The following is an 11568-nucleotide window of genomic DNA, read 5'->3' as shown; positions in this document are numbered from 1 at the left end:
TATTTAAACAGCACATTTTACTTTGACAAATACATTAACTTTACAATAACATTAACCTTAACCATACATTAACTTAAACAATACATTACTTTAACCATACATTACCTTTAACAATAACATTGCTTTGGTGATTCCATTACCTTTAACAATTCATTACCTTTGACGATACATTATACCTTTAGTGAATAAGCATTACCTATTGGCAATACCTTGCCTTTAGCATTACATTACCGTTAACAGTACATTACCTTTTGACAATACATTACTTTTAACAGTACATACATTTGACAATACATTACTTTAACAGTACATTACTATTGGTAATGTATTGTCAAAGGTAATGTACGGTTAAAGGTAATGTATTGTCAAAGGTAATGTATTGTTAAATGCAATGTAGTGTTAAAGGTAAGGTAAAGGTAATGCATAGGTAAAGGTAATGGCAATGTATTGTTAAAGGTAATGTAATGTTAAGGTAATGTAAAACTACTTATTATACCGTAAATACTCCCAACTGTTATAAAAATATTTTGGGGTTGAAAATAATCGGCGGACCACCTGCAGACCACCGGTTGGAAACCACTGCGCTAGATGATTAGGTTGCCATAGTTACCCGTGACAGGCGTGCCAGACCCAGGAGTGGCGTCCAGCCTTGGGCCTGAAGTCGGCCCGTCCGATGTTGTGGATCTGAGAGGAGAACCGCAGCAGGCGGCGGTGTCCGTAGGGCCAGTTAGCACTAGCGGCAGACTTAGACAGACAGTTCTCCTCCGCTGCGCAGTACAACATGTGGAGCGGGCGGTCCTCAATGTACACGGACTGCTGGACCAGGGGAGCATTCAGGACCAGGTCAGACGCCGCTGGGAGGAGAGAGGAGGTGGAGAGGAACGGTGTGTCAGAGCGGGGTCAGTTCAGGGTACAGCAGAGTGGGGTCAGTTCAGGGTGTGTCAGAGCGGGGTCAGTTCAGGGTACAGCAGAGTGGGGTCAGTTCAGGGTGTGTCAGAGTGGGGTCAGTTCAGGGTGTGTCAGAGTGGGGTCATTTCAGGGTGTGTCAGAGTGGGGTCAGTTCAGGGTGTGTCAGAGTAGAGTCAGTTCAGAGTGTGGGAAGATAATTTACTGAATTTCTACACAATTTATAAACTCTAAACTGACATTTGGAGAAGATCAGAAACAAACAAAAATGACCCCAGTCAGTGGTCATCACTGTCAGGTTTAAAGGTCTGTGGAACGGATGTGTCAACCACTACTCAACCTCATCATAAAATGACTCATTTACTTGTGGAAAGGCGCATACAGTCGCAGTGTGAAATAGATGCATAATACACACTGTCCAAGTCACACGGCCAACTTCAAATACCAACGTCCGTGTGACCTTCAAGTTTGGGGGAGCTATTTTTACACCATAAAATCGCACATTTATAATAAAGGTTTGAATGCATCTAATCATCGCATTTGCCGACTAATGTTAGATACGCTGATACTCCTAATGTGATGAGTAGATTGTATAAGCATCATTTAGGCTAATAATATAACTCCATCCTGTTAGCAAAACAGACAACAATGGACGGCTGAGCCGCGCAGTGACAGAGTAAGGGACGTTCAGAGACGTTTGTTCTTTCTTTGCCTGGGAAAATGTGGCCTTTTAGAAACACATTTCATTTACATTTCTAGTAACCTACCCTACTGACAAACAGATCAGTAAAAACAACCTTGTCTTGAACGTGACCATCTAGCCCTACGAAAAGAGGAGACGCAAATTGGACCATATGACGTCAATCTAGCCTGGAGGAAAGAATCATTTCCTCAAAAAAAACATTCCGGTGACCAGTGGAACTGATCCAATGATAAAGACAGTGAATATGCTCTCGCCGGTTATACGCAGGTGTCAAGAAGAGGCTACTGTTGGGAGTTGAGAATTTTGATAGCTAGATTAGTGTTTTTTCTCTGTCTTCTCTTTTCAGCAATAACCATTTGCTTTCTAAACGATGTTTTTCCTACGATTGTATTTAGAAATATTGCGATAGTTAAACGGCTTTTCAATGACAGCTGCAACTCAACAATCAGCTACTTGGTAGGCTATTTGCCGTGCGCGTTGCCCAAAACGCGCACTTAATACGATCCACTTTTTTGTTTAAATGACGAAGCTAATGCTCCTCTGTGGCCAAATCATGCTCTCTGGTGTAGTATTTTGAATGATTTTATTTATTTATGTATAGCAACGAGTAATTATATAGCTACTTTTGGCTAATTGAATTCAATTGACTTTAGGGGAAGCTTGACTTCCCCTAGACCACATATGTCAGAGTCAAGGGCCACATCGGCCCGCGAGAAGGTTTTTACGGCCCCTGGGATGATCTTGATTTATTATTAGAACCGGCCCGCAGACCGCAGCAAGCCGGCAGCCCGCAGATCTTTTACACGCACCAATACTACATTTCCACAATGCAACGGTGACGCACCGAGCAGTAGGCTGCTTTCATTTCAATATTTATTGGCACAGCAGTCGTCAGCATCACAGTTAAATTAACTTTCAGATTACCCATCAAAAATGGCAAAACGGAAGGTGGACACTGAGAACCGGGGGTTTCAACAAGGTGGGAGTCGGAGTATATGTCACTGGAGGTAGCTGGAAAACCTGTGTGTCTTCTGTGTGGAGAAAGTGTGGCGGTACTGAAAGAGTATAATCTGAGACGACATTATGAAACGAAACACGCGGACAAAAACAGAATATGGACATGGACAAAGGCTACAAAAGGCAGAGGAATTAAAACGAGGCCTCAAATCTCGACAGGCCGTTCAAAAAAGCCAAATACAAGGCCAGGCTGCTGTCAAGGCCAGTTTTATTTGGCAGAAGAGATCGCTAAATCAGCCCGGCCATTTACGGAGGGGGATTTCATCAAAAAACTGCATGATTAAAGTTTGTGACGAAGTTTGCCCAGAAAAAAGGCAACTCTTTTTAAATGTGAGTCTGAGCAGAAACACCATTGCCGAGAGAGTAGACCAGTTGTCCATCAATCTAAAGAGCAGCTTGTGAAAAGGGAAAAGATTTCATTGCATATTCCTTGGCTGTGGATGAGAGCACGACATTTCTGACATTGCCCAGTTGTCAATTTTCATCCGCGGAGTGGACTCCAGCCTAAGCGTGACAGAGGAGTTTTTGGCTTTACGTCCTATGCATGGCACAACTACGGGGCATATTTGTATGAAGAGGTGTCAGGATGTGTAAATGAGATGGAGCTGCCTTGGGAAAAAACTCGTGGGTTTGACAACCGACGGAGCACCTGCGATGTGTGGACACAGGAGCGGACTGGTGGCGAAAGATACGGGAAAAGATGCAAGAGGAAAACGCGACAGGTGAGCTGACAGCTTATCATTGTATCATACACAGGAAGCGTTGTGCGGTAAAGCTTGAAAATGGAGCATGTAATGAGCATCATCACGCGCACAGTTAACTTTATCAGAGGCAAAGTTTGAATCACCGCCAGGTTCAAGGCATTCTGACGGAGTTAGAAACGGAGCATGGTGATTTGCCTTATCACACAGAGGTGCGATGGCTAAGCCAGGGAAAGGTGCTTCAAAGATGTTTCGAGCTCTCGTGAGGAGATTTGTCTGTTCTTGGACAGCAAGGGAAAGACACAACACAACTCCGAGACGAAATGTTTCTGTGTGTGAAATGGCTTTTCTGTGTGACATTACGAGTCATCTGAATGCAATGAACTTGCAGCTGCAGGGTCGGGATCATGTCATCTCTATATGTACAGTACAGTGAAGGCATTTAAACCAAACTGACTCTGTGGGACGCAGATGCGGAAAGAAAATTTGAGCCACTTTCCCAGCTGCCAGACCATGAAAGAGAAGCTCTCTACCAGTGCGTTCCCGAGCGCACAGTTGGCTGATAAAATAGGTATGCTTGCCGCTGACTTTCGACGCCGATTTGCTGACTTTGAAGCACAAAAAAGACAGGTTGGAATGCTCGGTAACCCATTTGCTGTTGGACGTGGAAAGCTCACCACCAAACCTCCAAATGGAGTTGATTGACCCAATGCAATGAGCACTGAGGGCAAAATATGCGGCAGTGGGTGCTGCGGAGTTCGCCCGTTTCCTCCCCGACACAATGCCCCAGCTGCGCATCCAGGCTGCTCAAACGTTGTCTATGTTTGGCAGCACATACCTGTGTGAACAACTGTTTTCTTTGATGAACCTGAACAAAACATCACACAGAAGTCGACTTACTGCTGAACACCTCCACTCAATTCTGAGGATTTCCTCTCAGAGCCTTACCCCGAACATTGATGAACTTTGGAAAAGATTGGGACCACACCAAGTATCACCCTCAACCTCAAACAAGTGAACATTACTGTGCAATCACAATTTAGAGTTTTTACAGCAGTTCAAGTTTAAAAGTTAAAGTTTAATATTGTTTTCACTGCATGTTACTTCTCCTTAAACAAAGTGTTGTTTTGATTAATAGATTTTTGCACTTTATTTTATTGATATTCAATCCAATATATTTTAAAAATATTTCAGTTGAGTGGATGATAGAAAATTGCTATTATTGTTTTTTCTTTGAAGTAAATTTAGCCCACTTTTGCTAAATAGAAAAATAGGCTACTGATGGTGCCTTGAATACCGTTTCTTTCATTTAATGTTCATGTTATGGGATTTTTATATAAAGGAAATTTGTCTTTTGTGTCTGTTGAAAATTAAAGATTACTGACAGAGCCATAAGAAAATATTGCTTTTTATCTGATCATATTGGAATATATTTGTTAGGTTTTCAGTAGGTTCAATTAGGTTCACTAGACTATTGCGTCATTTAAAAATGTTTTCAATGAACATTCGAACAGTCCGGCCCTCGGCTTGTAGCTAAATTTTTATTTGGCCCTCCGGCCATTTGACTTTGACACCCCTGATGTAGACTATTGGACCGCCACCTAAGCGACCAATGTGAAAGTAACGGGTGCATAAAACATCTGGTGACGGTGCTGCTGTAGTAATGTGGGGGTCTCTTTGATCTTTATTAGTGAATACCATCATGTTGTTGCTCTGTCATATAGACAGGGCTCAACTCCTCTACCTACACAATGAGATAGGGTGCAGGCCAGGCAGCAGGCTGTTAGCCAGCCTGCCAGCTTGGTGGAGTCTGCCACTAGCACAGTCAGTGTAGTCAGCCAGCTATCCCATTGAGACTGTGTCTGTGCCTCGATCTAGGTGGGCAAAACAACATGGCGGTGTTCGCCTTAGTAATCCACTAGGATAAAGACCTCCTCCATTCCTGTCATTATTGAAAGAGATTGTGATACCTCACATCTCAAAATAGGGCTACTTAATGTTAGATCCCTCACTTCCAAGGCAGTTATAGTCAATGAACTAATCACTTATCATAATATTGATGTGATTGGCCTGACTGAACATGGCTTAAGCCTGATGAATTTACGGTGTTAAAAGAGGCCTGTCTCCTCCTGGTTACACTAGTGACCGTATCCCCGCGGATCCCGCAAAGGCGGACTGTTGCTAACATTTATGATACCAAATTCCAATTACAAAAAAGAAAATGACTGCGTTTTCGTCTTTTGAGCTTCTAGTCATGAAATCTATGCAGCCTACTCAATCACTTTTTATAGCTACTGTTTACAGGCTCCTGGGCCATATACAGCGTCCTCACTGAGTTCCCTGAATTCCTATCGGACCTTGTAGTCATGGCAGATTATATTCACATTTTTGGTGACTCTTAATATTCACATGGAAAAGTCCACAGACCCACTCCAAAAGGCTTTTGGAGCCATCATCGACTCAGTGGGTTTTGTCCAACAGTCTCTGGACCTACTCACTGCCACAGTCATACTCTGGACCTAGTTTTGTCCCGTGAAATAAATATTGTGGATCTTAATGCTTTTCCTCATAATCATGGACTATCGGATTACCATTTTATTAAGTTTGCAATCGCAACAAATAATCTGCTCAGACCCCAACCAAGGATCATCAAAAGTCGTGCTATAAATTCTCAGACAACACAAAGATTCCTTGATGCCCTTCCAGACTCCTTCTGCCTACCCAAGGACGTCAGAGTACAAAAATCAGTTAACCACCTAACTGAGGAACTCAATTTAACCTTGCGCAATACCCTAGATGCAGTTGCACCCATAAAAACAAAAAACATTTGTCATAAGAAACTAGCTCCCTGGTATACAGAAAATACCCGAGCTCTGAAGCAAGCTTCCAGAAATTTGGAACGGAAATGGCGCCACACCAAACTGGAAGTCTTCCGACTATCTTGGAAAGACCGTACCGTGCAGTATCGAAGAGCCCTCACTGCTGCTCGATCACCCTATTTTTCCAACTTAATTGAGGAGAATAAGAACAATCCTACATTTATTTTTGATACTGTCGCAAATCTCTTGGGGGATACTGTCGCATTCCCCAAGAGAGGATGGCTTTCACTTCAGTAGTGATCAATTCATGAACTTCTTTGACGAAAAGATCATGATCTTTAGAAAGCAAATTACGGACTCCTCTTTAAATCTGCGTATCCCTCCAAAGCTCAGTTGTCCTTAGTCTGCACAACTCTGCCAGGACCTAGGATCAAGGAAGACACTCAAGTTTTTTAATCCTGTATCTCTTGACACATTCATGAAAATAGTAATGGCCTCTGAACCTTCAAGCTGCATACTGGACCCTATTCCAACTAAACTACTGAAAGAGCTGCTTCCTGTGCTTGGCCCTCCTATGTTGAACATAATAAACGGCTCTCTATCCACCGGATGTGTACCAAACTCTCTAAACGTGGCAGTAATAAAGCCTCTCTTGAAAAAGCCAAACCTTGAACCTAGAAAATATAAAAAACTATCGGCCTATATCAAATCTTCCATTCCTCTCAATAAAAATAAAAAAAAGCTGTTGCACAGCAACTCTGCCTTCCTGAAGACAAACAATGTATACGAAACGCTTCAGTCTGGTTTTAGACCCCATCATAGCACTGAGACTGCACTTGTGAAGGTGGTAAATGACCTTTTAATGGCGTCAGACCAAGGCTCTGCATCTGTCCTCGTGCTCCTAGACCTTAGTGCTGCTTTTGATACCATCGATCACCACATTCTTTTGGAGAGATTGGAAACCCAAATTGGTCTACACGGACAAGTTCTGGCCTGGTTTAGATCTGTTGGAAAGATATCAGTGTGTCTCTGTGGATGGCTTTCCTCTGACAAATCAACTCTGATGTGATCTTCCTGTCCGGGGTTGGCGCCCCCCTCGGGTTCGTGCCGTGGGGGAGATCTTCGTGGGCTATACTCAGCCTTGTCTCAGGGTAGTAAGTTGGTGGTTTGAAGAGATCCTTCTAGAAGTGTGGGGCTGTGCTTTGGCAAAGTGGATGGGGTTATATCCTGCCTGTTATATCTGGAGTACTTCTCCTGTCTTATCCGGTGTCCTGTGTGAATTGATGTATGCTCCCTCTAATTCTCTCTCCCTTTTTCTTCTCTCTGAGGACCTGAGCCCTAGGACCATGCCTCAGGACTACCTGGCCAGTCCACCTGGTCGTGCTGCTGCTCCAGTTTCAACTGTTCTGCCTGCGGCTATGGAACTCTGACCTGTTCACCGGATGTGCTACCTTGTCCCGGACCTGCTGTTTTCGACTCTCTCTCTCTACCGCACCTGCTGTCTCTAATTCTGAATGATCGGCTATGAAAAGCCAACTGACATTTACTCCTGAGGTGCAGACCTGTTTCACCCTCTACAACCACTGTGATTATTAGTATTTGACCCTGCTGGTCATCTATGAACGTTTGAGCATCTTGGCCATGTACTGTTATAATCTCCACCCGGCACAGCCAGAAGAGGACTGGCCACCCCTCATAGCCTGGTTCCTCTCTAGGTTTCTTCCTAGGCTCCTGCCTTCCTAGGGAGTTTCTCCAAGCCACCGTGTTTCTCCATCTGCATTGCTTGCTGTTTGGGGTTTTAGGCTGGGTTTCTGTACAGCACTTTGTGACATCAGTTGATGTAAGAAGGGCTTTATAAATACATTTGATTGATTGATTGACAGGAGAACTCGTGCATTATATCATTCACTGTTGTACTTAATTTCCCCTTTTTCAGAACTAAACACACTCCTGGTTAAAACAATTGTCAAGCCATACCTTAAAGTGCCTTAGCCCATTCACTGTGCTGTGCCGTTCCTGCTCTATGTGAATCAACGTTATTAAAAACTTCTTCAGGCTGCAAGCCCGAGGCCGGGCACAATATGACAACAGCCACTTCAAGTGCAGGGCGCGAAATTCAAAATATATTTTTTAGAAATATTTAACTTTCACATATTAACAAGTCCAATACAGCATTTGAAAGATAAACATCTTGTGAATCCAYCCAACATGTCCGATTTTTTAAATGTTTTACAGRGAAAACACCACGTATATTTATGTTAGCTCACCACCAAATACAAAAAAGGACAGACATTTTTCACAGCACAGGTAGCATGCACAAAGCCAACCTAACTAACCAAGATCCAACCAAAATAACCAAGAAACAACTTCATCAGATGACAGTCCTATAACATATTACACAATAAATCTATGTTTTGTTTGAAAAATGTGCATATTTGAGGTATAAATCAGTTTTACATTGCTGCTACCATCACAGCTACCGTCAGAAATAGCACCGAAGCAGCCAGAGTAATTACAGACACCAACGTCAAATACCTAAATACTCATCATAAAACATTTCTGAAAAATATATGGTGTATAGCAAATGAAAGACAAAGATCTTGTGAATACAGCCAATATTTCCGATTTTTTAAGTGTTTTACAGCGAAAACACAATATAGCCGTTATTTCGCTTACCAAGTCAACAACAAAGCATTGATTCAGGCAAACGGTAGCGATAGCAAGTTCGACAGATTATGAATAGCATAACATAAATGGTGTCTACTTTTGGTATCTTCCTACAAAAATGTTGTACAAGGGGTCTCTGTTCAGACAGTCTTATTGGATTTAGAACATCGTTTTCCTCTTGAATTATCAAGCACACTGGCAAGTGGCGGAAGCTCCATCGTCAAAAACACACAACGCAACACGCCTAACGTCCCGAAAAATGTCAATAATCTAATAAAACTATATTAACATACTTTACGACGATATATGTAACATGTATCAATAAATAAAGCGGAGATAGTTTCTCTATCGAAGCTTTCCAGAGGGTTCCAGTCCAACTTCGCGCTTCAGAAAGGAATGGGGACATCATTCCAAGGATTTATTCCCAACCAAATTAATCACTTCATTTCTTCTCTCCCCTTCTCTTGACATCTAGGGGAAGGTGTATGACGTGCATGATACTAATACGTATATGCCCATTTATAGGCAAGCCCTAGAACAGAGACTCGATTTCAGAAATCTCACTTCCTGTCAGGAAGTGGTGCAGAATGAGTTCTGTTTCTTCAGAGAAATAATTCAACGTTTTAGACAACTAGAGAGTGTTTTCTATCAATAGTAATAATAATATGCATATTGTACGAGCAAGAATTGAGTACGAGGCCGTTTGAAATGGGCACTTTTTTTCAAGTTACTACTACTGCCCCTGACACATAAGAACCACCTCAACTGGAATCCTACCGTCTTTGTCATCCATGCCCTTACAACCACCTGGAACACTTGGAGCTAAAGAAACCCTTATCCAGCCCAACAGGTCCTTCAGAGACTCACTCTCTGAGCAGATGACCCAGCAGAGAACTTGGCAGCAGTCTTCTGACAGCTGACAGTCCTGTGATGCTGGCAGTAGCTCAGAGACATCTCGTTTCCTATACAAGGGGGGATGTTATTAGAACTTTTCATTTTAACAGTAACTAATCATGAAATGTGAAATTTTCAAATAATTTTCATAACATGTTAACTATATAAATAAACACTTTGTTTAATATAATTCTGATAACTTTGGTAATTACCGGGGAGTTTCACAACCGTACACTTATTCTCACTCATTCACACATCTCTGTCCGTTACTACTGTCCAGTACCATGCTTTTCCTTAGCACAGGGGAAGCAACAACAAACAGCAGGAGGTTTTCATTAACATTTATTTATCCAGGAAGTCCATTGAGACCTATTTACAAGGGACATTGGCAATAGTTTATGATAAAATAATAATAATAATTGATTGGAGTGCTTTTCCTGTAGCTCAAAGACTCTTTATATAGTATGGGGAAACCTTTCTCTAACCATGTGTAGCACCCATCTGAAGAGTGCCAAAACGATCAACCAAACACCCTCTGGTCTTCGACTGCGCTTATTGATGAATCACTGGTGCTCTCGTCAGATACATGGGGGGGTATAGTCTACATGATGACATCACTGTGTGCTCGTCAGATCAGGGGGTATAGTCTACATGATGAATACTGGGTGATTAGTCAGATACAGGGGGTATAGTCTACTGATGACATACTGGTGCTCTAGTCAGATACAGGGGGTATAGTCTACATGATGACATCACTGGTTCTAGTAGATACAGGGGGGGTATAGTCTACATGGATGACTCACTGGTGCTCTAGTCAGATCAGGGGGTATAGTCTACATGATGACATCACTGGTGATAAGTCAGATACAGGGGGGTATCTGTGTACATGATGAATCACTGGTGCTCTAGTCAGATACAGGGGGTATAGTCTACATGATGAATCACTGTCTCTAGTTCAGATACAGGGGGGTATAGTCTACATGATGACATCACTGGTGATCTAGTCAGATACGGGGGGTATAGTCTACATGATGACATCACTGGTGATCTAGTCAGATACAGGGGGGTATAGCTTAGATGAACGTCACTGGATCTAGTCAGATACAGGGGGGTATAGTCTACATGATGACATCACTGGTGATCTAGTCAGATACAGGGGGTATAGTCTACTGATGAACATCACTGGTGCTCTAGTCAGATACAGGGGGTGTATAGTCTACATGATGAATCACTGGTGATAGTCAGATACGGGGGGTATAGTAACATGATGACATATGGTGATCTAGTCTGATATAGGGGGGTATAGTGTACATGATGACATCACTGGTGATCTAGTCAGATACGGGGGGGTATAGTTACATGATGACATCACTGGTGTATCTAGTCAGATACAGGGGGGTATAGTCTACATGATGAATCACTGGTGATCTAGTCGGATACAGGGGGGTATAGTCCTACATGATGAATACTGTGATCTCAAGATCAGGGGTTAGTCTACATGATGACATCACTGGTGATCTAGTCAGATACAGGGGGGTAGAGTCTACATGAGACATACTGGTAATCTAGTCAGATAACAGGGGGGGTATAGTCTACATGATTGAAATCACTGGTGATCTAGTCGATCAGGGGGGTGAGTCATCATGATGATCATGGTGATCTGGTCAGATACAGGGTTAAGTTACATGATGAATACTGGTGATATGGATACAGGGGGTAAGTTTCATGATGACATAACTGTGATTTTATGGTTGGTTATCCGTGATTTCATTGATGTACGTGTAGGCGTTCAGTCTACGTGATGAATCACTGGGTGATTATCGTTATTTAGATATGATTGGTAGCAGGTTGGTATATTACC

General features: G+C 42.6%; 1 protein-coding gene across 1 annotated transcript in view; it reads right to left on the bottom strand.

Annotated features, from left to right (window-relative positions):
- Nucleotides 1-596: 596 nt before the first annotated feature.
- The window catches only part of LOC112073981 (lysyl oxidase homolog 3B-like), a 29602-nt gene continuing 18630 nt past the window's right edge, over nucleotides 597-11568 (bottom strand). The window contains 1 exon segment of the mRNA XM_024141212.2: nucleotides 597-854. Within this exon segment, the coding sequence (XP_023996980.2) occupies nucleotides 607-854 (248 nt within the window). The 3' untranslated portion in view covers nucleotides 597-606.

This window comes from Salvelinus sp. IW2-2015, unplaced genomic scaffold, assembly GCF_002910315.2.
Source record: "Salvelinus sp. IW2-2015 unplaced genomic scaffold, ASM291031v2 Un_scaffold2445, whole genome shotgun sequence".
Classification (NCBI taxonomy): Eukaryota; Metazoa; Chordata; class Actinopteri; order Salmoniformes; family Salmonidae; genus Salvelinus; species Salvelinus sp. IW2-2015.
This window is presented reverse-complemented; position numbering and strand designations above follow the sequence as displayed.